The sequence below is a fragment of the Lissotriton vulgaris genome, chromosome 5, assembly GCF_964263255.1.
Source record: "Lissotriton vulgaris chromosome 5, aLisVul1.2, whole genome shotgun sequence".
NCBI lineage: Eukaryota > Metazoa > Chordata > Amphibia > Caudata > Salamandridae > Lissotriton > Lissotriton vulgaris.
In genome coordinates, this window is record NC_141693.1 from 1,160,664,610 (window position 1) to 1,160,690,473 (window position 25,864).

At 45.2% G+C, this 25,864-nt stretch overlaps 1 protein-coding gene across 1 annotated transcript in view; it reads left to right on the forward strand.

Moving 5' to 3' along the window:
* Nucleotides 1-25,864, forward strand: part of LOC147712145 (uncharacterized) — a 936,609-nt gene that overhangs the window by 168,964 nt on the left and 741,781 nt on the right. Inside the window, exon 11 of the mRNA XM_086922921.1 lies at nt 11,003-11,128. Within this exon, the coding sequence (XP_086779047.1) occupies nt 11,003-11,128 (126 nt within the window). The remainder of the gene's footprint in view (nt 1-11,002; nt 11,129-25,864) is intronic.

The window sequence follows — 25,864 nt, forward strand, 5'->3', positions numbered from 1 at the left end:
CGTGTGTGTGCATGTTTCTTGTCATATGTGCTCCATGACTTCTACCAAGTTGCCCCTTACCCTCCGCATTGTTCTAGGTTTGTAGTCCCTTTCTAGATGCTGGTGCCAAACTGGTGATCGTGCCAACCTCTCCTGCTCCCATGCCCTGCAATCAAAGTGTGGCATTTTGACACACACCTGCCAAGTTCTGCATATCTAGCCCTCCCTCCTGGTTTCCATATGACAGGTCAAAGGCGGCCTTCTGAGCCATAGCTCTGTACTGTGTAGACCAGACCCGTCCGTGTTACCAAAAGATGATGCGGTTTATCACCACTATTTAAAGATACACTGAAATCACATCACACTACCCTCCTCCTACCATAGCGGAATAGGAAGTAACATCACATGACATCACTTTTTTAGCCCTATGGTGTCTGAGAAATAAATGAGTGAGTGTCCATAGAGCACTGATGTCATTCCGAACCTCCTAACACTCTGGGCCACTGGAATTATGTGGTTGTGTGGCCGCAGCGGTTTCATGCTTACTTATGTTTTTTTGCCACATTTGCCCCATAAATAATCCATCACCTGCTGCATAAAGTGCATATTTTAACAACAATAACAATAATGTTTCTAGCTCAAACGGTTCAAAAGTTACTAAAAACATTGCACCATATGTTTCTGTGCAGTGAAGGGCCTTTCACATAGGTTGATTGGTCATCTTTCAGTTGCTTATTGCTCTATTTCAGGGGTCTTCAAAGTGTGGGGTGTGAGCCCCAGGGGGGCCGTGGAGTGATGGAAAGGGGGTCGCGCATTCCCGATCACACTTCTGCCCGGCCCCATCTAACCACAGGGATTCAGCCTCCCTCCTCCCCCGTAGTATGTCTCTGCTGTGAGCTGCGCTGGGCTGTGTCTGCAGTCTTATCTCCTGAAGTAAACAAGCAATGATGCTATGGGACCAATTCAATCAAACTAAGACAGGTTTATTAATTGCCTATCTGAACCTATTTCATGTTCTGGAGTTAAATCCTCTGTTTTTTTATGTCACTCCCCAACCGTTACCTCAATAACCAATTTGTTCACCGGATACGTCTCCTTTTCTTTATTTTATTTTCAAATTTATCATATATTCATTTTTACTTTGCTTTTTTCGATAGACTGTTATTCAAACAATGACATTACATATATATATACATGAATATTTACACACATATACAACAAACATATACAATTGTATTATTTTATCCAAACAACGAAACAATGGAAACAACAAGTTATGATTTCACTGCAGTCTTATCTCCAGCACAGCCCGGCACCCCTGAGTTTTTCACAGGTCGTTAAAGACCATTTGCATATTTACATACCTTTTGAAAACTGGTTACTGAGGCTTAGTTTTTTTTTATAGTTCCAGTACCCCCTGGGCCCCAACTAAGCCTTTTCCTCACATTTGTATTTTACATTTACTGCAATAGTGTGAGAAAGCATTTCATGAAAAGAAATATAAAGTGGGGTTGCCAGAAGAAAACAATACCAGCCTTTTTCTCTTGTAACACACTGTTTGCTACCTCTCACATTTTGTTTGCTTTAGATACTTGCACAAGTGCCACCATTGCCTACATAACGTCTGTTCTGGTGCTGAAGTGTCTGCCATTTATTGCAGTATTATACCTCTACTTGTACTTTATACGCTTTTGTAACCTGCACACATATCACTTTTTCCTCCTGTAATGTACCGTTTGCCACCTCTTGTATTTTGGTTGCTCACTCTTGTCACTTTTGCCTCATGTAACTTAACGTTTGCTTTTGTAATTTGTTCACTTGTAATTTTCTCCTCATGTATCATTACTGTTCCTATTGTAAAGCGCTCTGACACCTTCGGGTATAGTCTGCGCTATATAAAAACGCATAAACAAATAAATACATTTGTAATGTGACTTTTCTGTCTTTGTTCTCTTTAATTATCAGTCATGGATCATTGAGGCAGCCCTAGAACACAATTAAAAGTGCTTTCTATTTAGATTTGCTGTTCCCAGTATGCACAGATGAGTGCTGAAATATACAGCTTTCGGTGACTGCTTATTTTTGTACCGTCTGTGACATCAAAATAATGAGCAGGCAACCCTAACCATAGGACTGGAAGTGTGTTGCAGGATCAGCATATTATTTATTTCCTCCACCCTCGATCCCTGATTAATGTCATAATAGCAATAGTTTAACTTATATCTTAAACCCTATGCCACCGTCAATAATATGTTGAGTTACTTCAAGTGTCTGGAAATGCACCCTGCATTCAGAGAACTCACTTCCCATTCTCGCACTTCACTTTCACGCTCACCCTGCACTCACAGTGATCACTCTGAAATAACAATGCACTTGCGTTGTTCACCCTGTACCTCAGCCTGCAGTCACACTACTCATCTGCACTCATGTGACACCTCATTCACCTGTCCCCTCGCTGCTCAATTTGCAACTCGCTCAAACAAGCCCATCATTAACCATGCATTCATTCATCCCACTCTGCACTTATATCGACACCCAAATTCATATGGCCACCTCACTCACCCTGCAGTCACTCCTCTTTCTCTACTCTCATACTGGTGCATCGCTCACCGTGCACTCACATGGGCACTCTTCTCATCCACAGAGTGCAGAGGGTTAATGTGCCTGCTACAAAGAATATGTACTATGCAGATCACAGAACTGAGTGTGAGTAAACTATGCGTAGCACTATAAAAAAAAAATTGACAGAAAGGTGCTACAGAGAGATGAGGTGCATTGTTGGTGCCACTACAACTTTAACCACCCACCCATTGCCTTGCCTGTGCGGCCAATGACAATACCTATGCAACTACCAACCATAACACTGTACACGTGTGACTATTTCAAGACCCCAAAGCTATAAGAATGGCATGGATGTCAGTAGTTTATCGTTTTTAATGCATATTGAATTAATAAACAGCTGTTCTGCTCATCTCTAAATTACAGACAGAGCCACTATGTGGCAGATGGTCATAGTGCCAGTGTGCACAATTAGGTGCCAGTGCGGAGCACCGGAAACCACCTGCTCTAATTAAACCCTGGTGCTGAGGTAACAGGGGAGAGGGACATTTGTTCAAGAAGGTGTGAAAGAACAAAGTAGAGATGTGAAAGATGAATGGGGGAACTGGAGAGGTGTAAGATACAAATAGACAACAATTTGAATGGAGAGACTTGAGGTGAATGAGAAGTGCAGATGGGCACGGGAGGTGACGGGGCCAGAGAGGCCGTGAGATAAATGCGAGAAACTGTTAGAGATGAGGGCAGTGAAAGACAGAATGGCAAGAGGTGATTACGGGTGAAGTGAGAAGTTGAATGGGGAGAGTTCAGAAGTTGTAAAAAGGGGTGAAAGAAAATGCCGGCAATATGAGAGAAGGATACTGAGTTGGGAGAGAAGAGAGGGATGGAAGGGAGGGGGTGAGATGAAAGCGGCATGGGTAAATTGCTTAACTCTGCACAAGACCGCCAGGGTTTTAAGGGACCCCTGCTGCTCCCGGCCAGGGCCAGATGAGCTTCTATTGTGGCAGCACGTATTCCTGCGGAGTGGAAGGCCCATCACAAAGGTTGACTAGAAATCTTTCTGATGTTAGTTGCTGTATTTTGGTTATAAACTGGTACTGATGGGGTGAAATCTCTCCTCTGTGTTATTGTGTGCAAAAAATGTCAAAATAATGAAGCAATTCTATCCCAAAATAACGTGGCATCACATAATGCCTCCCTCACAATTTAGTTAAGCCTTTCGTGTAATTTGGTCCTCACCTGCCTCGTAATTCCAGAAGCCCTGCCTACAGGTTTAGAAATGTTTGTCAGGAGGGTTTCCTTACGACTGAAAATGTTGACAGGAGGGTCTCGGCACCCAAAAGTTTGAAGACCTCTGCTCTATTTGGTTGTTAAGCTGGTACTAATGAGGTGAAATCTTTTCCAAGACACTGCTACCATTATTCAAGAATGACAAAATAAGGAAGTAACATCACAATAACTATCACAAAATGTGGCAAATTATGCCACGTAATTTAGCTAACCCGGTCTCTTAAATTGATCGTCCAATGCAGCCCAATTCCAGTAGCTCTGACTATACTCTTAGAGCTAGTAGCGTATGTAGTAAGTAATGGTCAGGGCCACTTCACTTATGCGATTGCGCAGCGATTTTCACATAATTATAGATTTGCAGCATTTGCCCAGAATCCACCATCTGCTAGAGAACCTGCAGATTTCAACGGGAACAAAAATGTGTTTCTAGCTCAAACTGTTCAAAAGTTAAAAAAATGTAGCGACGTGTTGCTGCAAAGTGAAAAGCCCTTTGTAAAGGTTGACTGGTCGCCTTTCTGTTGTTTGTTGCTTTATTTGGGTGTTAAATTAGTGCTAAAGAGGTGCAGCCAATGGCAGACAGCGTTTCCAAGTTTAAAAGTGTTGAAATAATAAAGTAATACTATTCCAAAATATGCCGCATTATCCTGCATAATTTGCCTTTTCTTGCCACATAATTTATTCAACATTGAAGCATAATTTGGCCTTCTCCTGCCGCATAATTCCAGTGGGCTCTGATAATGGTACTCATGGGGTAGATATTTTGTGAGTTGTGATACAGTATATGCCGTTAGCTGGGACATTAATGTCGGCCCGCACAGTAGCAGCAGGGTTGCCCTTTTTCTTTATTTAAACTATTTTTAGGTCTCGCCTAGACGAAAGCAAAGCGAAGCTTTGCTGTCTAGGACGAGACAACTTATGTAATCACTTTTTGGGGAATGTGGACAGCAGACTGTCACGAGCTTCTCCTGCCGGAGATTGTACCTCGTGAGCGCGCACGTCGCCGTGCCTCATATTTCCATGCGCAAAGAAAGGCACACTGAAAACACACATGCAGGCAGGAAGGCACACACACACAGGCGCGCACCTACACACATAAAAAGGCCCCCTCCCTCCCCCCCGCCCCGCCGACGCCGCATACATAGAAGCCCCCCCACCCGCCGCATACATAGAAGGCCCGCCGCCGCATACATAGAAGACACCCCCCCGTCGCATACATAGAAGGCCCCCCCGCCGCCGCCGCATCATACATAGAAGGGGCCCCCCTCCCCCTGGCCGCCGCCGCATACATAGAAGCGCCCCCCTCCCGCCGCCGTATACATACAAGTGCCCCCCCAGCCGCCGCATACATGCAAGCGCACCCCCACTTACCGTAATTCTAAAGTCTTGCAGCCTCCGCGGGGCTCTCCCTCGGGCATGAGCCCCGCGTCACCAGCACTGCTTCTCCGTGGGCGCGTGCGCGGCTTCCGAAGACGGAAGTCCCGCCCCAAGGAAGGTTTCGCTTTCGCTGTCGGAGCTGGTTTTGCTGGGAGGAGGGGGAAGGAGCCAGGTGCTGGTCCCGCGTTGCACAACACATACATTACAGATGAAAACATTAATTTTTTGTGCGTTTTTCTGTTGAAATCGAATGCCCCCTTCATGATTTATTGAGCCCGGATTGACATACACGGTCGGACCCCTTCTCCAGTTATTGATTACCCGTTGACATCCCCCACCCCACGTAAACGATGACGTGCTGAGATCCATAGGTTCTCTTCATCAATTATCAATTTCACATCGGCATTCGTGTCCCTGTGACATCACTCATCCATACCTCTCGGACAGCAGCATTCCAGGGCAGAGTGACAACTCTCACTGCCCCCACCCTCCTCCAAAGCTACAGTCACCCCCTCTCTATCCCCCTCACTCTCCCCCTCTCTCTCCCCTCTCTCCCCCCCCCCCTTCACTCCTCTCGGCCCCTGAGCCCCCACGACTCGCTGCGCTTCGTCCGGGCCCGACGCTCACCCCAAACCTGTCCGCACCTGAACCCCTCGTTAGCAAGTGATGGCATCTGTCACCCCAAACTGCACCCGGGCATCCCCTCGGACACCCCCGGGACCAGAGGCCGCCTGCGCCCTGCTGCAGATAGCGCCTCTCTCGTCCCGAGACCGCTGTCAGTCTCACCGAAACATGATTATAGAGACCCAAGGTGAGGACAGCCCCCCCTTCCCCCACCACTCCCCCCCCCCGCCGTTCATGCGAGCGAGGCTCTGCCCCCCACGTCCCATGTGAGCACTGCGCGCCTTACTGCCCCAACATTCACGGGAACAGCGCCTAGGGATTAAGCATGGGCGAATTTTGCGGATCTCGCGTTCGCGAATTTTGCGGATTTGCGGATTCGCAATCCGCAAAATCCGCGAATTCCCGCAAATTTTTTTTTTTTGTGTTCGCCCGTGTTTCTGCCAGTTCGCGAGGGTTTTTACAATTTCGCAATTTGCGAACTTACCTGTCGGGTCGCAAGTTTTGCGAACTTGTTGTTTCTACGTGTCCAGCCTGTTTGGGACACTCTTCTTCATCACTGCCACTCTCTGTCACCACTGCCACTCTCTGACTACTCATGCCACCCTCTGGCCCACCCATGCCACCCTCTGTTTCATCACCACACCCTCTGGTTGTCCAGTGTACATTATTTTCGGCAAAGCAAAGCACACCTTCCCTGCCTCAAGTGACCTGAATTAATTTGGGGCTGATTAATGTGTCACAGAATATTTTTTTAGCTGGCACCTGCTTCCTTAGTGCGCCCTGATTAGTGATCTTTTGCACTTGCTAAGTGCTTTCATTGTTGCAAAATTAGTTACAACACCTGCCCTGCCCCAACTGACAATAATGAATTAGGGGCTGATTAATGGATTTTAACTTCCAGCCTGGCTCCTGCTTGTCTCCCTTAGCTGTAATTCAGGACCTTTGTGGCATATGTGTAACTATTCTGAGGTTCAGAGCAGGGTCACATAATAGTTTCAACTGGCAACTGAACTCTGGAGGGGCCCCTCAGGAAGCACTACAGGAAATGGCTACTAATGATGAGCCTGAACTTTTGAACCTGGTAAGTAGTTACTTTCAGTTTTGCTAAGATCGTATTTCTGCAATTTTGCACTTATTCGCGGGGCGCGAACTCACGCGAACAGTGCGAGCAGTGCGAGCAAAATCCGCTGCTCGCGGATTTGCGGATTTTGCGGGAGATTCGCGAATCTCGCGGATTGCGGATTTCCCGAAAATCCGCAAAATCCGCGAGCGGAACGGATTTTCCGCCCATACTTACTAGGGATGAACGAGGCGCCACAGCGCTTAGAGATGAACCAGGAGGCAGTGCTGAGCTCACGGCTGTCCGGGCTCGAATACTTCCTTGGAGCGGCGGCCGGGGGTGGCCCACTCACCAACCAGGGATTTTTATTATTGGGAGGAGAGTGTGGGGAGGGGGAGGGCAGAGAGGGCGGGGGGTGGCGCCTGCTGCAGGTCAGCAAGGGATGCTGCTGATGGAGGGTATGTTGTGGTGTGTCGGAGGTTGGTTATGGGGGCCCGGGGGGCGTAAGGTGACGATGAAGTTTCGGGTTTTTGGGGGGCACTGAATAAGAGAGATGAAAGCGCAGAGTGACTGTGGGGGTGGCCGGTCAGTGGGTGGAGGGGTAACAAAGGTGTGCGCAGGGTGCTGGCGCACAGGGCGGCGGGGTGCCGTGTGTTGGTGGGGGTGTCTGTGGGAACCCCCGCTGAACTCTGCTCAAACTCCACTGCTGGCACAGTGAGCTGCTGTCTCTGCTCACTCTCCAGCCCTGAGACTGCGGCCTTCCCTGGAGCAGCACTAGTGTGGGCAGAGCCCCTCCCCCAGAGCCATGCCCCTGCCGCGGGCCACGCCCCCAGGTGCCCTGGCACGGCCCCAGTCCCAGAGTGGGACGGGTCCTGCACGGGCTCAGCCTGTGTGGTGTAGCGAGGGGGCTCTGCCCTCTGTGCCCTTGGCACGCCCCGGCCCTAGCGCTGCCCCCAGAACTGGTAAAGCCCACCGTCCCTCGCAGACCTGGCATAACCTCGGCCTTAGAAATAACAGCTTGGCATGTATGACCCCTTCTGCACCTGCCGCAGCCTGCGCTGTGGCAATGCCCTCTGACCCGCGCTAGGGCAGACAATCTCTGGAGAGCATACCCCTTGTGCCACTGGCACCGAGAACGCACCCCCACGGCTCCCCCTGTGCTGGCATGACCCCTCCTGACCCTGACATAACCCATATCCGATTAGCATAACCCAGCCACGGTCCACAGACCTCGTTTCAGCACACTTACACTGGCACACTCATCCCATGCCCTCATTGGCACAACTGCTCATGCCTCTTGCACAGCCCCTCCATTGCCTGGCATAGGCTTGGACCTGACACTGGTTCTGGCTACTTCACCACCCTCCCCAACTATGCCACAAACAGTCCCAAGCTGGCCCTGCCCACAGACCTTGAGGCAGCGCTCTCTTCCTGGCGAAACTATGGGTATACACATGCTCCAATCACAGGCCTGTTTCTGAACAAGCATTTGCAATGCAATAGGTCTCGCATTTGCGAGAGTTGGAGCTATTGGCGTTGTAAATGACAATGCCTTTTATTAATTTGTTTTGAAAACCTGCAAGCTGTGCGTATAGTCCTTGCTTACGAGAAGCAAGGCTGGCAGTAAAAGAGACTGCCAGCCTTGCTTTTCATAAGCAAGGACTATAAGTACAAAGTGCATTTTTATGCACCGCTTGCAGGTTTACAAAACAAATGACTAAAAGGCATTGTCATTTAGAATGCCAATCGCTCCAACTCTCACAAATGCGAGACCTATTGCATTGCAAATGCTTGTTAATTCAGTCTTTAAGGTGCCTGGATTGGAAGTTTATCTGCCTCTCCACATCATAATATTGTTTTTCTGTTTAGTTTTCTTAATATTTATCCTTACAGCAATGGTCACATTTTGGGTTTGTGACTGTAAATGTAAACCTTCCCTTTTGATAGTGGGCTCGGCAAAGATGCACAGCCGTCAATAGAGCAATAGAGGAGACACTGAATTAGAGAGTGAGGGGCTCTCTGCATGATGCAGCCCAATCATGGTTGTCTGTAAGGACTCAACCGGTATGCTAGTTGCACCATTATGATCCGTTGCACCCTTTGACTGTTGTCACCTTACTGAAGCTGCAGAAGCTTGCCTTGATAGAAGAAAATGAACCGAGTGCGCCTATTCTCACAGGCCACCTCGCAGTGGGAGCCTGGGCGTTGCCGTCTAGGGCCGGGACTTGCCCCACGTAGGTTTGTGCATTTACCTGTGCTTCCTCGTTTTTTTGTGGCGTGAGTAGACCCAGAGGTTGCGAACGTTTGGTTTGGAAAGTATCCACGTGTGACGTGTTTCTGTCTCTGGTAGCATGGCTCCCAAACTGGTTGTGGGTAAGACCAGTGGAGGGCTTGGGCGAGCCTAGAGCTGGCAGGGAACAAGGCCAGCCAAGAAAAATTCTGGGGCCTGGGAAATATTTATAAATTATTTTTAAATATGAAGCAATGTTCGTCCTTAAGAAGTTAGCTCCTTGTTCTGTGTACTGAAGTCTCCGCTTGGTCCTTTGTACATATGTGCATACCCTAACAAAATATAAAGCTGTGGTCCTTGATGGTAGAACACTGGTTCAATATTAACAAGGATTGTGCACTCCTAAAAAATGTGTAGAGCGTGAACTGAATTACGTATTGATGCAAAGATATCCTCGTGAAATGATCAAGTCTACAAATTAGCACAGGTATTGGTAGATAATCTGAGAGGCCATTTAAAGGCTTTGAATTGTAACTGTGGTCAGTCACATTTATTATAGCCTTATAGCCCGCCGTAGAGGGCTATACCGGCTATTAAAGGCCCTCTCCAGCGTTAAAGGCCCCGAGCCAAAGGCGAGGGCCTTTAACAAGGGAGAGGGACTTTAATAGCGGTATAGCCCATCTACGAAGGGCTATAAGGCTATTAGAACATTCTGTCACTAGAGGACAGAATGTTCTAACAAAAAAAACAAAGCCTTTTGGGAGCGTGAGGGGATTGGAATCCCCTCAGGCTCCGTGAAGCCTTTGTTCACAGCCAGAGCTGTGAACAAAGAAACATTGGAATGTTGAAGCTCCAGGCTTATACCAGCCATTGTAAGCCCGGAGCACTCTATTGTTTTCAATGGAGCTCCCAACATTCCAATGTTCTAATAATTCTTTGAGTCACACACTCTCAGGGCTCAGAAGTAAATGCATATCCTTTGCTTGTGTGCCATTGAGTGGGAGATGGTATATGTATGCTGTCATGTAGGAAGAGGAGCGGGAGGGGTCACGTAGAGGTTAATTTATCGGAATAGGGCAGTAGGCCTGTACGTAGGAGTTGTGATATCATGGCGAGACAGCCCATTATGGCCTATAATCATGTGGAATAAGCTTTTAGATGCATGCCTAGATCATAGGTGTTATCTCCCTCAACCTAATCTTCCTTTCCACAGATTAGCTTCTCCAAGAAGCTGATTTTCTAAAGGTAGGTCGTTCTACAAATGTATTCACTTGTAATCCCGGTGGCGATGTGGCTCCAGGTCATGGTGACACCAAGGTGCCTGTTCTGGATGTATGACGGTACAACGCGTACCGTTTCAACGCGTGCCTTTACAACGCGTCTTTAACAACGCAAGTCGTTACAATGACTTGCGTTGTTGGGCGCGGATAGTAAATAGTATAATTTACTATTCTAACACCAGTCCCCGTGGATAGTAGGGAAGGTGTTGGAATAGTAAATATACTATTCTTTATCCTTTAGCGCCCTCCAGCGCAAGTCGTGGTTACGACTTGCGTTGTGAAGGACGTGTCATAAAAGCATTGCGGGGTAACATCCGCGTTGAAAAGGATGCTCCCCGCCAGTTCTGGGCTTTTAATTTATTTGCAGACTAAAGCCTTTTCATATATGTTATCTTTGTTTGCTTTAATTAAACCAGTTGGTTATTGTGAATTACCAGATCACAACTGGTGGTAGAAAAACCGACCAGAGATGGGTTCATGGTGCCGGTGATGACAGAAAGCAATGTTAGGGTGGGTTGTCGCCTTTCTGTTAGAACTGAAGATATCCAAATGTGAAGCTCATGTCTCCTCCCCTTAAACTGCTGACATCTTAAATTCGATCTTCCCCAGATGGCCAGAAGGCAAGACACCTTTCGTCAGTCGATGGAAGACATCACCACAGAGCTGTCTCTGCTGCGCCAGCAGAAGCAGACCCTGGAGCAGCGTGTGCGGACACTGGAGAAGGACCTGCTACAGGTCAGACAACTGTTCTAGTCATTTGTCAGTAGCTGTATACCGGGGAATGGATGTAATGAGTGAATTTGCCTTCTTGTAGCAATTTTCTGCACCTTTGTTGACAGATAGGTGCAAAGATGCCAGCTAGGCAAATGTTTTTCAAAAGATTTTATTCAGTCACTTGGAAAATCATGGTAATTCTATTGCGTGCAATGGGTTAATGACCTGTTGAATTCCGATCTGTGTTTTCTTTAGGTGTGTTTACTTGACTAGTGGTAATGTTGGCCCAAGTCAGTCAGCTATTGACATTTGCTCAGCAACCTATTCACACATCAAGGCCATGCTAATGTCCTTTTCCCCTAAGGCTTGATTTCATGATCCTATTGGCCCATGCAAAGGATCACATCTAATGCAGCACTGATGGCTGTGCCACATTTGTCTGACAAAGATCACAGATAAACTTTCTATTCCTGGAAGCCAGAAGGACTTAAAAGGACATCCGGCACTATGGGCCACATGCGTCAAGAAAAAAAAACGGTTGCACACTGGCAGATTCTCAGAATCTGCTCCTTTTGCGACCGGTATTTTTGCATTTGGGATGCATCATCCCAAATGCAAAAATCACAAATTGCGATTGCCTTTAAGGGATCGCAAATTGCGATGCCTTGAATGCAATGCAAGATGCCAATTAACATAGTGGTTTCGTTATTAGGGTCCCCTAATTACCGGAAAATTATACCTGATGGTGATTAGCGAAAACTTTGAAAAATGCACTAATGTGCATTTTTCAAAGTTCCAGGTTACACACACGCATGCCCTTGGGACATGTGTGTGCGCAGCATATGTTCATATATCAATTTTAGGGGTGCAACAGGGTGTCCTTTTGGCACCCTTAAAATTGCCTGCGCAATAAGCGAGTACCTATTGGGTACCCACAAATTGCGCATGCAATTTCTATTGATTCCTATTGGCTTCTAAGCCCATAGGAATGAATGGGTAGCAATTCCTTAATTGCGACTTGCAATTTGCGAGTCGCAATTAAGGAATGTTTAGGATACGCTATTTTTTTAGGGATTCCTACATGCATAGGCATTTGCGATTCCTTCTTAGCGAATCCTTATTTTTCGCTAATAAGGAATCACAAATGCATTTTTTATGCATATGCCAGTTTGATTCTTCTGATGAGTGAAAGGCAGAGTATTGGGAAAACACATTACCAGCAGGCAATAATCTGCACACCAAACACTTTACAGCTCCAAGAGACCATGGAAATTCCATTCATTGCACTAAACAAAAAATGCATACTATAGCATAACAAGCGTGGTTAACACTTGGTTTGGCATCCCAATGTGTTCTCATTGCCGTTGATCAGTGGGTTGTGGCACAGCTGTGTACCACCATTCAAGCTTCTGAGGTCTACACATATGCAGGATGCAGTTTTAGACTTGCACACCCAAAAATGCAGGTGGAGGCCATTCTGATATCCTAATGGCCTTTACAAGCTACAATTCACAGTACCTGTTCAACTCCTCTCTCTACGCTGATCGCAATGTTGTTGATAAATTGCATACCCTATGTACCCTAGATTTTGATTTGGTGATAAATACTGCACCCAGTCTCATAAGCGCTTTAGAGAACAAAAGCTTTAGGCACTACCCTTCTTGACCAACGTTATTAGTGGTCACTGGTCCTGCTTATTGGGATTCAACTTTGCACCCTATTGACCTAGGTGGCTCCTGCTTGCATCTCTGGTCATGGTCACACTTAGCAAGCACATTTATCGGGCAAAATTGACTATCCTCTTCATCACCACGTCAGGTCTTGCTAACGGTCCCTCATTAACTATCATTTGTGTCAATCCTGAATCCGCCATAATTTCTAAAACTAGACCCTGGACCGTTTTGTGCAATAGGGTGGACGTTTGCCACTTTTTCAAAAACAAATTAGAAAAGTCATTGGTCTCGACTTTAACAGGAGAATGCCCATGCTTTTTATTCGACTGTTGTAACATTCCTATTGGCAACGATGGAACAGTAACATCGATGGCCATCTTGTACTTTATTGCACGTGCATACATTGCGATGAATGCGACTGCATGAGTCTTGACGCACCAGAAGTAATTTATTTTTTGACCATATAATGGTAGCCGATCAATTTAGAATCTATACTACTATTATAAAGAGAGAACACAAACCTTTTGGCAAGGTAAACTCGGGAACCACAGCGCCAATCCACACACCCAATACATTGTTGTAATCCTCAGGGTGTGCAGATGGACATAGGCTATAGAAAATGAAAAAAAGTAAATTTAAAAATATAACTTAAAAAAGAAAAAGTAGTGCCCTGAAAGTAGCACCGGCCGCGACGCTGACACCCACGACGTAGCGCTGGCCGCAACGTACGTGATGACGAGGAGGAGCGGCGGTGAAGTGAGGAGCTCGGGGAGGAGCGGCGGCTCTGGTAAGACTCTGGGACACGGGACGGGAGGGGGCAGCATTTCAGGCTTGCGAGGAGGAGCAGCGGTGAAATGAGGAGCTCGGGGAGGACCGGCGGCTCAGGTAAAGCTCTGGGACACGGGACGGGAGGGAGCCGGTGCGGGAGGTTGGGCTGGAACAACTGCGGTAAGGCTCAGGGTCTGGGGGCAGCATTTCAGGCTTGCGTGCACTCCCGCCCCGGCCCCCGCCCGCCACGACATTGTCTGGGACACAGACAATGTCGTGGCGGGCGGGGGCCGGGGCGGGAGTGCACGTAAGCCTGAAATGCTGCTCCAAGCCCCCTTCTGCCCTTGGCAACGCTGGGGCGGGCTGCTAGTAGTAATATAAAAAACTAAGTTCATGTATGGAGGGGAACAAATATAGAAAGCGACAAGCCTGGTATTACTTAGCAGCTGTCGGACCCTCGTAAAGAAAATACTAAAAAAAGGTATTGGGACCGGGATGTGTTTGGCGGGGGAAGCAAATACACTGATGGAGCGGGCTGTCATCCTGTTAAAAGAACATAAAATGGCTCTAGGAATGGAATTAACTGCAAGGCATGTGTAAACAACTACTTTTTAGGTTTCGGCTGTACAGCGCTTGTGAAATCTCTTGTATTAACAAAAAAAATCTTAAAATGGGCTTAGAACCTTTCCAATGCTTTCCTTACTTACCATTGGCTGTATCCCACAGGGGCTCCCACATTACCCTTACATACCATTGGGTGGCTCCCACGTCGGCTCAGTATTCCTAATTTTTTGCCGTGAGCTGCACCCTTGGTGCAGCACTTTTCCAATTCAAAATTACTACTTTTCAAACCTTCCTAAAAACACTTGAGGAATGTATAACTTTCCCTCAAATATTCCAGGACTGGAGTTAGGGTAGTTAATACGCTTTCTGGAAAATTTGGGGTAAAAGTTGCTATTTCCCCAAATTTTCCAGGACTGGTGTTAGAAAAGTAAATGAGACCTTATTAATCATTATAATCAATTGTCATGCCCCCAAACAACATTTCATCATTAAAATCTTTGAAGGTATAAGTAGCTAATCACGATTGTCTGCAGGGCAAAGAAAATATGTGAGTGAAACAGTAACAGACCAATGGATGAAGAGGCCTATCTAAAAACCTCTATTTATTAGTATATTACATTTGAAAACAAAACAAAAAAAAAACAAAGAAAAAAATAATGTGTGTGTGTCTGTGTGTGTGTGTGTGTATATATATATATATATTCCATATGTAAGCTGCACCACAATTGAGGCACCACACAGGTGCGTGTTTCAACCTTCTTTATTCAGCAAGTTGCAGGGAAATCAGGTAAGCCACCACGCAGCTCAGGTAACCAACATGTTTCGGGCTGTCACCCCTGTTCACGGTCATCACCGGAGAGTCCCAGCAGCAGATCTTCAGCGGAATTTAGCGCTGTTGGGAAGGGAATCGGCACACGGACGCCATCGCTGGGAAACGCGAGGCCACGCCCACACGATAGGCCACGCCCACCTCCCACCCTATGTAAGCGCTGAGCAAGAGCGCCGGCCATAGAATTGATTGACCTCTGAGGCGGAAGCCGGAGGTGTCCTTACGTTCGTTTTTTTTAAAATTGAAAACTGTGAATAACTTTGTATTTTTTAAACTTGTGCACTTACCCCCAGCCACTCCAACTACTTCCCCTGCCAAGCAGACACCCACATTCAGCGGAATTTAGCGCTGTTGGGAAGGGAATCGGCACACGGACGCCATCGCTGGGAAACGCGAGGCCACGCCCACACGATAGGCCACGCCTACCCTCTTTCTCCATAAATGTGTGTCCCACGCAAGCGCAGCGGACGAGCGCAGCGTGAGCGCCGTTTGCGCGCCGAAGGCGCTCCTAAGGCAAGCCCGTCTGCGCCCGTCCGCGACCAGACGGGACCAGGGGCCACCCCCCCTGCCTCTTCCGTTCCTCTGGCCAGGACTTACAGCCCCGCTGCTCTACGCCGCATTGGAAGCAGAGCCACTGTCTTATGTACCTGCACTTTCACAGCCACATCTCTCCCTCCTCGCTGCTCTGAATGCAAACACTCCTTCCGAAACACCCTGGCAGGCCCCTCGGCACAGAAATATTGCATGTTGGTATTAAATTGTCGATCACTGCCAAAGCACAGCATCCAAATGTCCATGCTGCTAGAGGACCGCAAGCCAGATGTTATCTTTTTAACGGAGACCTGGCTCTCCACTCATTCTGACCCAGACATAGCTGCAGCTCTACCCAGTGGATACCACATCGTTAGATCGGACAGACCAGTAGGAAGAGGCGGCGGTCTGGCTATTATCTACAAAAACCAGTACCGTTGTCGCACCACAGCAGAAAGTATCCCCGAGTGCGAAAGCATGGAATTCTGCATAGAGTTCAACGCCAACACCTCCTTCTCGGGCACGTTGATCTATCGTCCCCCTGATCCAACAAAACTGTTCCATAGGTCACTCCCAGAGATCATAGCGAAAAGAACTCTATCCGCGGCTAACTACACGGTCCTAGGAGACCTGAATCTTCATTTGAACTCCCCCGCTGATAATATTGCCAAGGAGCTAATAGACGACCTTGGAGCTCTTCAGCTGTTCCAGCTAGTCACAGCTCCAACCCATGAGAAGGGCAATCTGCTCGATCCAATTTTCAGCAGCTGCAGCGACCTGAATGTTGACTCTCCTATCCCCCTCCCATGGTCAGACCATTTTTTGATTCCGTTTTCTTGGGCCATCCACAAGGTCCCCCAGTTACCCCCCCGGACAACAATCAGGAGGAACTGGTCAAAACTCCAGCTGGATTCCTGGATGCACAGCCTGGACTCTACCCGCCCGTCTCCCTGCTCAAACCCTAGTGTAGCAAACGAAAATTATGTCAGCTGGATCACTAACTCATTAGATACGATCCTTCCCCTCCGGAGATCCTTATCTAAGAGAATGTATAAATCCGCCCCCTGGTTCTCCGACTCCTTAAGAGAACTAAAACGCCGCTGCAGGCAACGAGAGAGAGCCTGGCGCCTAGACTTTCTCCCGGAAAAAAAGGTAGCCTACAAAGAGGCGATAAAAGCTTACAGAGACGGGATTAGGACGGCGAAAGCGACCTTCTACTCTGATAGAATCCTAGAGGCTAAATCTAAGCCCAGGGAAATTTTTCAGATAATAAAACAATGCTCAAGTGTCACTACCGCCCCCCCTCCGAGCAAAACTCAAGACCAATGCAACGAGCTTGCAGACTTTTTCTACAACAAAGTCCTGAAAATATATTCCACTTTTCAAACAGGAGCCACAGCTCCGGAGATAGCTGACCCACCCTCTCCCAGAACTCTCCCTCCCCCAGAACAGTCAACCCTCGAGCACTTCCCTCCCCTAGACCTTGACACCCTTGGCAAAATGGCACGCCAAGTTAAATCGGGCTCCCCGCGTGACCCAGCCCCACCAGAAGTTCTGATACAAGCACACGAAGCCACCCTGCCTGTTATCTTGGAACTTCTAAATACATCCATAGCCTCATGTACTGTTCCTACAGCATGGAAACAAGCCATGGTACGGGCGTTGCTAAAAAAGCCTAACCTGGACCCCGATGATCACTCCAACTATCGTCCCATTTCACTCCTCCCTTGGGCTGGCAAGGTGTTGGAAAAATACATAAATGCCCAGCTGGTCCAGTTCATTGAAAATCACTCCCTACTGGAGGTATCCCAGACAGGTTTCAGGCCGAAACATGGCACCGAAACTGCCTTATTAGCGGTCGCCGAGGAATCCCGAAGGGTCCTGGACCAGGGAGGATCAGTGGCAGTGATCCTCCTTGATCTAAGCGCCGCCTTCGATACGGTCAGCTATGCCACCCTGCTGAACCGTCTCCGGGACATCGGAGTCTCAGGCGACGCTCTAAGGTGGTTCGACTCCTTCCTGTCCGATAGATCCTTTCAGATCTTCGATGGCGATATAACATCTACCAGCAAGCCTCTCAGTTGTGGAGTACCACAGGGCTCCTCTTTGAGCCCTGTGCTATTCAATGTCTACATGAAACCACTGGCCGGGATCGTCGAACCGTACGGCATCAAAATTGTGTCGTACGCCGACGACACTCAGCTAGTGGTTTCATTGGCTCAAGATAACATCAGTCAACCCCATGGAGACCTGCTGAGCTGCCTAGAAGATGTTAAGGAGTGGATGACCAGCTCCTCCCTTAAATTAAATGGAGACAAAACAGAGCTCTTGCTTCTAGGCCCAGTCTCGCCAATACCTTTTACTTCCTTGTGGCCCCAAGCTCTGGGCACTCCTCCCACCCCCAAGGAAAGCGTCAAGAGCCTAGGAGTGTGGCTGGACAGGAAACTTTCCTTTGCCACTCAGGCTACTAAGCTGTCCGCCACTTGCTTTGGCATCCTTAAAACTTTAAGGAAAGTCCTTCCACTTCTACCTTTAGAAGCCAAGAAAGTGGCAGTACAAGGCCTCATTCAGTCCCGCCTGGACTCAAATAACGCCCTATATGTAGGGGCTCCCGAGATGACTCTCCGGAAACTCCAGGTGGTGCAAAACTGCGCAGCACGCACCCTGCTGCAGATTCCACGAGCCCAGTCAGCCAGACCTGCATTAAAAAGTCTTCACTGGCTTCCAGTCAAGCACAGGGTGACATTCAAGGCATTGTGCATTGCGCACCGGGCCTTTTGGAAAACAGGACCCGCAATCAACAGCAACCTCGTCATCCCTTACCACCCAAATAGGAACCTCCGCTCCACCGAGGCTTTCCTGGCAGTGGTTCCTAGAGTGAAGAGAGCTAGATCCGGGGGTAGGTTGTTCTCATTGAACACAGCTAAACTCTGGAACACCCTCCCCCTCTCACTCCGTTCCAACCCGGACCTGCTCGCATTCCGTAAAAAGCTGAAGACTTTATTATTCGCCAAAGACTCCGAGCTCTAATCTGTCACTCAGCGTGTCTCTCTAATTCTTACTTCAGCGCTTGGACGCCCTTGGGCTGCAACCGCGCTCAATAAATCTATTTCCATTCCATTCCATTCCAGATCTTCGCGCTGTTTCACAGTGGCTCAATTATAGTCCTGCCCAGTGGGCGGGCCCTGTGAGGGCATTGTGGTCTCTGTAGTTTTCTGCATTTGTTTCACCCACATTGGAATGCCGCCATGTTCCCCAATGTTGTCATTAAAACCTTTAGTAGTAGGCTGAGTGTAGCCACACTAAATCCCTGCTTTCACTCTCGCTGAAAGTGGTCACGCCGTTCCCTCTCACACTGTCATCTTCAAGCGACCAGGATCCGGTTGTCTGCAGCGGGGTGCCTTGCGACCTGGGCAAGGCCACTATATATTCCATATGTAAGCTGCACCGCCATGTTGGACCTGCCAAAAAGGGCCAGGTCCAACATATATATATATATATATAACTGCCAAAGCCTCTGAAGAGAAGTGGGGACACTTCGAAACGCGTCGGGCATCCAGGGCAGTTTGAACAGTCAAAGGATATCGTGGTGCTGGAGGCGTGCTTACCATTTAAGGCTCCTTGTGTGCAGCTGAGGTCCGGGTGCTCCTTTGTACGTTGGGTACATCGGAGCTGGAATATTTACACGGCGGCCCATGCCGCGGAAGGAGCACCACCCTGAAAGAACCGGGGGCCATGCGGTCTTGACTACGGGCCGAGAACATGGGACAGCAGCGTATGGATTCTGCACGCATTCCACACAGTGAGGCCCATCTGTGGGCTTGAAAAGTTACCAACTGAACATTAGCGCGACGTGAGGCACTACAAGTCCCATAAGTCCCATCTAGGGCGTGCATCTAAGCAAGAAGGGGTGTGGTGCCTCAAGCGGTCCTTCATAACTGCCAAAGCCTCTGAAGAGAAGTGGGGACACTTCAAAACGCGTCAGGCATCCAGGGCAGTTTGAACAGTCAAAGGATATTGTTGTGCTGGAGGCGTGCTTACCATTTAAGGCTCCTTGTGTGCAGCTGAGGTCCGGGTGCTCCTTTGTACGTTGGGTACCTCAGAGCTGGAATATATATATATATATATATATATATATATATATATATATATATATATATATATATATATATATATATATATATATATATTATATATATATATATTCACTGAAAAAACCATAGGTTATAGACCATATATAGTTAGGGATTAGCATTTACAAAACCTTATTTTACTCACACAAAACCATTGAAATTCGCATATATAGTTAGTTGCACTAACTATATATCCCGCACCCGCAATCCACTGCTGATGATGTCAGATATTACATCATTCATGACATGGTCAGTGACATCACTGATGACATCACTGATGACATCATCCAGTGACTGTATGTTTCTGTAAAGTTAAAATATGTCTTACATATTGAAGAATGAGTGGATGTATAAGTGTCTGGATGAAGGATTTAGTAGGTGCATGACTGACTGTATGAGAGAGTGATTAAATGTGTCTCACTGAGAGCATGGGTTAGTGACTAAACTGTCTTAATTTGTGCATCATTATATCTGTTGTTCTGTAAACTGCTGCATGTGTTGATCAGTAGCTATATGATTAAGTATATGGGTTATTGATTGGTTGCCCAAGTATTTGTATGGGAGCGTGAGTGTGTGTGTGGGTGGCTGGGAGGTGTGTGACTCTGTGCATAGATGTGTGAACAGTTGATTCACTAGATGTATGGGTTCAAAACTGCATGTGGAAACAGCTGTATGGGTGGTTGACTGTGTGCATGAGTGTATTGGTGAGTGAATGGATATCTCAGTGCTACATGTCAAAGTAAGTACATATGTAAAACACAGTACATGTGAGAGTTGACATATATAAATTACTGTGTATAAGAGCCAGTGAATGTGTGAGTGGCTGCATGGATCATTGAAAACTTGTATCAGTGATTGTATAAGAGAGTAAATATGTGTTAGAATATGTTTGAATAAGTAAGGTGTGTATAACTGTATAGTTGAGGAAATGGAGGTGTGATTGATTTTTTGCATGACTGACTAGGTGTATGAGTAACTCCATGGATGAGTAACAATCTGTGAGTGTCTGTTTACACTGAGTGTATCTAAGGTTATATTACAGTCTGAAGAGGTTCATCGTATTATCACATGAATGATGTCATCAGTGATGTTGTCAGTGATGTCATTTGAGTTGTCATCAGTGAAGTCATCAGTGATGTCACTGACCATGTCATGAATGATGTATTATGTGACATCATCAGCAGTGGATTGCGGGTGCGCGATATATAGTTAGTGCAACTAACTATATATGCGAATTTCAATGGTTTTGTGTGAGTAAAATAAGGTTTTGTAAATGCTAATCCCTAACTATATATGGTCTATAAACTATGGTTTTTTCAGTGAATTTTCAAGGTTTTGTAAATGCTAATTCCTAACTATATATGGTCTATAACCTATGGTTTTTTCAGTGAATTTCAATGTTTTTTTAATAGCAAATATCAAAAGCTGTAAAATGTATTCTTCTTTTAAAGGAAAAATATATTTTATATCTTTTTAATATAATTTTTTATGCATCTGCCAAACCCTGACCTCTTCATAGTGCACTGTGGTGGAAATGATTTGGGCACTTTGACTGGGGTTGGTCTGAAAATGCTTTTAAAGGACACCTTTCATCAATTGATGACACTTTTTCCCCAAACTGCCTTGGTATATTCCAATATATGCCAAAGACAGAAATGGAACTGGTCCAACCAATTTTGTCCACAATTTGAGAAAGCACGGAAACATGTGAATAAATCTGTTTCTGCTTACATGAGAGACTTTAGAATGGGTTTAATATACAACAATAACTTGCGTTACAACATGCAAGACATCTACAGAGGAGATGGTGTGCACTTCTCCGATGAGGGGAATAGAATATTCCTCCTGAATTTAAAACTGTGCATTGGAACCCACTTGTAGGTACCTAAATTAGCCACAGAACCCAAGAGCTCTTTTCAGAGCTACCCTACCTCTGATCATTCAAAACGTTTTTCTTTTTCTAACTTTTTTCATTATTTTTCACCAAAGTACGCTCCCCGGTTCGCTTACCGGTGCGCGTACCGGGTGCTCCCCACGCAAACTTTTTTTTTCATTTTTTTTATTGCCTATATGAGCGTCCTAAGCCCCCCTCAGAAAACCTAGAGGGTCAGGAAGTGTCTTCCGTGCCCCCTTCTACCCATTCCGAACATTGTTTGCCCTCCATCTTGTGTCACAATTCTACCGAAACACAAAATGGAGGACTCCCGTAACGCTGCCGGTACGCGTACCGGGGCGCGCACCGGTGAGTGCTCGCTAAAAAAAGGTGGGAAAGTAATTTACAGAAAAAACACTGGAGACACTTTCATCAAATATAGAATAGGCCCTACTACATAGCAGTCCCTACCATTTACCAAAATTTGATGGAATTCCATTGAGAAAATTATGCTGTAGGCCTGACTAAATATCCTGAGGTAAATTACATGACAAAAACACATATGAAGTGTTAGAATTGACAACCAATTAAAATGTTACTTTCATTTTCTACTATTATTTCAAGACATTTGATTGGTTAAGTACCTGAATATATATAAAAAAGAGAGAGAAACACAGCCATTTTGACTACTACTTCCTGAAGTACATTTCAAGAGCATTTTCACTGACAACTTTAACTTCTTTTTCTAAGGTAAGATATAATTTTAAAAAATTGAAAGGAGAACTATGTTATGCATTTTAAATTAATTTAGGAAAACGTTTTCAGATAGTTACATACTGTCCCTCTATAAGAGTTAGTCATTGAGAAAGACTTAATTATTTAAATTATTGATTGAGTTAGGCTTCTGTGGAAGAATTATGAATTTACTTAGGCTTCATCACAGGCACTTTTTAATAGTTCTACTTCCTGCCTGAAACCATGCACTGCCCAAAGATAACTTCACTGTTAAAAACTCACAAGTACCTGTCTGAACTTAAACCCAACAGTGCGATATCTCCACTGATATATTTATTTTTTATGCAATTTACAGCAAGAAAATGGAAGCACAGCAAAAAGAAAATACAATTTCATTTCAAATTAAGATTGAAAACAATCCTAACGAAGAAAAAGAAGAAGTAGACTTTATGGATGAAACACTAGACCAAGAATTAATAAAATGTGCTGAAGAATGTGATTCTTGGAATGAAAAGGAGGACATACCTGATGATTTAATGTTACAAATTCTCTTAGATTTTGAAAAATCAGAACAATAAATTTAAATTTTAAAAGTTAAAATTGTTTGAGACATTATTCTTTTTAATATGAAAATTATGAAATAGTACCCAAAAAGATAAAATATAAAGTGAGACTTAAAATATACTGTGCAACTTTTTTGTGGTACATAGTAAGTTTGCTCATAGTTACTTCCTTTCTCCCACTATATTATCTCCAATGTGTATTTAACATCTCTTTATCATCTCCTGCCTCCATGTTCTTCCTGCTTTCCTGACAGACTATGCTATGAATTCCATATACCACAATAACTTCTGAAACAACATGCAAGATATCTACAAAGGAGACGATGTATATTTATTTTTAGACTCTGCATTGGTACCTACATGTTGGTACTTAAATAAAAAAAACAAAAATAAATACAACAAAAAGATCAATAAACATACAATATTTGAAAATTCTTTCATTCTTTTTTCCCTATATTACGCTCCCCGGACCGCTTCCCGGTGCGCGTACCGGGCGCTCCCCCCGCAAAAAATACAATAATACAAATTATTTATTTTTGCCCCGCGGGGCCGTTTTAAAGCCCCCTCATCAAACCTAGGGGGTCAGGGAGGATGTACTCTGCCCCCTTATGCTCATTTCCCCCTTTGTTTTTGCCACCTCTTGTGTCTTGATCCTACCGAGACACAAGATGGCGGCCGCTCCGGACTGTTTAGAATGTTCACAGTCACCGGGGAGCCAATCCGCTTCTCCTCGCGAAGTGTCGTTACGCGTCAGGTACGCGAACTGGGACGCTAACCGGGACGCTGTCACAGATATATATATTTTTTTGAACGTTAATTTCTCAAAATCCACTGGAGCACATATCTTGAGACCTAGCAAGGGCACATCGGGCTACCAGTCCCTACAATTTTGTCATGTTTCATAGAAATCCATTCAGCCGTTCGAGCTAAAAGTGAGTCCAACCGCCCTATGGAAAACTCAATGTTAAAAACACGTTTTGGGACCCCCCTTTTTTCTCGGCCCCCACTTCACGAAACCCCCCCAAACTTTCAGGGGATGCTCAGAAACAAAATGTGCCATTTTCCTGAAAATATCAGCCAATTCCGTCCTTCAACGCCAAAGTTATTCAACATAGAATTTTCAGAAATCCCTATTCAAAAAAATCCTAACTATATATACCTACTGGCGACCGCCAGTAGGTAATATATCTATCTATCTATCTATCTATATATATATAGATAGATAGATAGATAGATATATTACCTACTGGCGGTCGCCAGTAGGTAGTTATAGTTAGGATTATTTTCAATACAAAATCTCAACATTCTATTGGGAATAACTTTGGCGCCGGTTGAGGAATCTGCCTGAAATTTCCTCAAATTTGCCTCGCGGCGCTCCGGTCCTTCCCTGAAAGTTTGGGGGGGATTTGTCAAGCGTGGGGCGAGATAAAAGGGGGTCCCAAAACGTGTTTTCCCCATGTTAATTTCCATAGGGCGGTCAACCTCACTTTTAGCTCGAACGGCTGAATGGATTTCCACCAAACTTGGCAAAATTGTAGGGACAGGTACCCAGATGTGCCTTTGCTAAGTCTCAAGATATATGCTCCAGTGGTTTTTAAGAAAATTAACTTTGAAAAAATATATATTGGGCTATATATATGTTAGAGCCCAAATGTAGCCCAATGTAGCCCAAAGATGGCCACCAGAGACAAAAAAAAACCAAATGTAGCCCAAATATCAGCCAGATGTAGCCCAACTATAGCCCAATGACAGAATGTCCCAGAGTGTTCTAAAGAACAACTAGAGCGCTAACAGTCTTACTTATGACAAAAGTATGGCACACCTGAAGTCATCTTGATTGGAGTAAAGTGTTAACACTTAAAACATTTAATTTGCATAGGAACAAAATGAGGAGGTTCATTTTGCCATAGAAATTATGATTAGTGCTGAAGAAAGAAAAAATAGGGCACATTTTGAGTTACTTCTCAAATCCTCTTATATTTCATTAAAAAAATTCTGATATGCAGTCTTCCAAGATGGCCACCAGAGACAAAAGAGCCCAAATGTAGCCCAAATATCAGCCAGATGTAGCCCAACTATAGCCCAATGACAGAATGTCCCAGAGTGTTCTAAAGAACAACTAGAACGCTAACAGTCTTACTTATGACAAAAGTATGGCACACCTGAAGTCATCTTGATTGGAATAAAGTGGTAACACTTAAAACATTTAATTTGAAAAGGAACAAAATGATGTGGTTCATTTTGCCATAGAAATTTTATATATATATATTCACTGAAAAAACCATAGGTTTCACACCAGTTATAGTTAGGAATTAGCATTTAAAAAACCTATTAAATTCACTGAAAAAACCATAGGTTTCACACCAGTTATAGTTAGCTGGAACTTTTACTGATATAAAACCATTGAAATTCCCACGTTATAGTTAGTCGGACTCACTATAACTTGCGCGTGCAATGCACTGCTGATGACATCACATATTACATCACTCATGACATGGTCAGTGACATCACTCATGACATCACTGATGACACCATCCAGTGAATATGTGTCTTTCTGAAAAATAAATATTAGTGAGTTATGTTTAAATATTTAAATACATTTATTAGTGTTTCACTTTATGTATAAGTGGCTACATGTGTTGGTAAGTAGCTACATGCGTATGTATATGGGTTATTTGATATTTTTATTAGTATCAGTATGAGTGTCTATATAGTTTGGTGGAGGTATTACTTAGCACATAGATGCATGAGTGACTGACTCTTTGTTTGTATGTGTTTTGAAGACAGCATATGTACAGGACTGTATGGGTGGATGAGTGTCTATATGTGTTTGTTAGTGAGTGAATGACTGTCTCACTAGTGTCTTTATCAGTAACTACATATGTTTTAATCTAGTATATATGAATATTGATGTATATAAGTGAGTATATGTGAGAGTAAGAGATTGTAAGATTTCCTGTTTAAATAAGTATGTGTTTCTATAAGTGATTGTTTAAGAGAATAAATATGTGTAATTTTCAATAGAAGTAAGGTGGAAGTGTGTGTATAACTCTATATTCAAATAAATCGTTGTTCAATAGTTTATTTG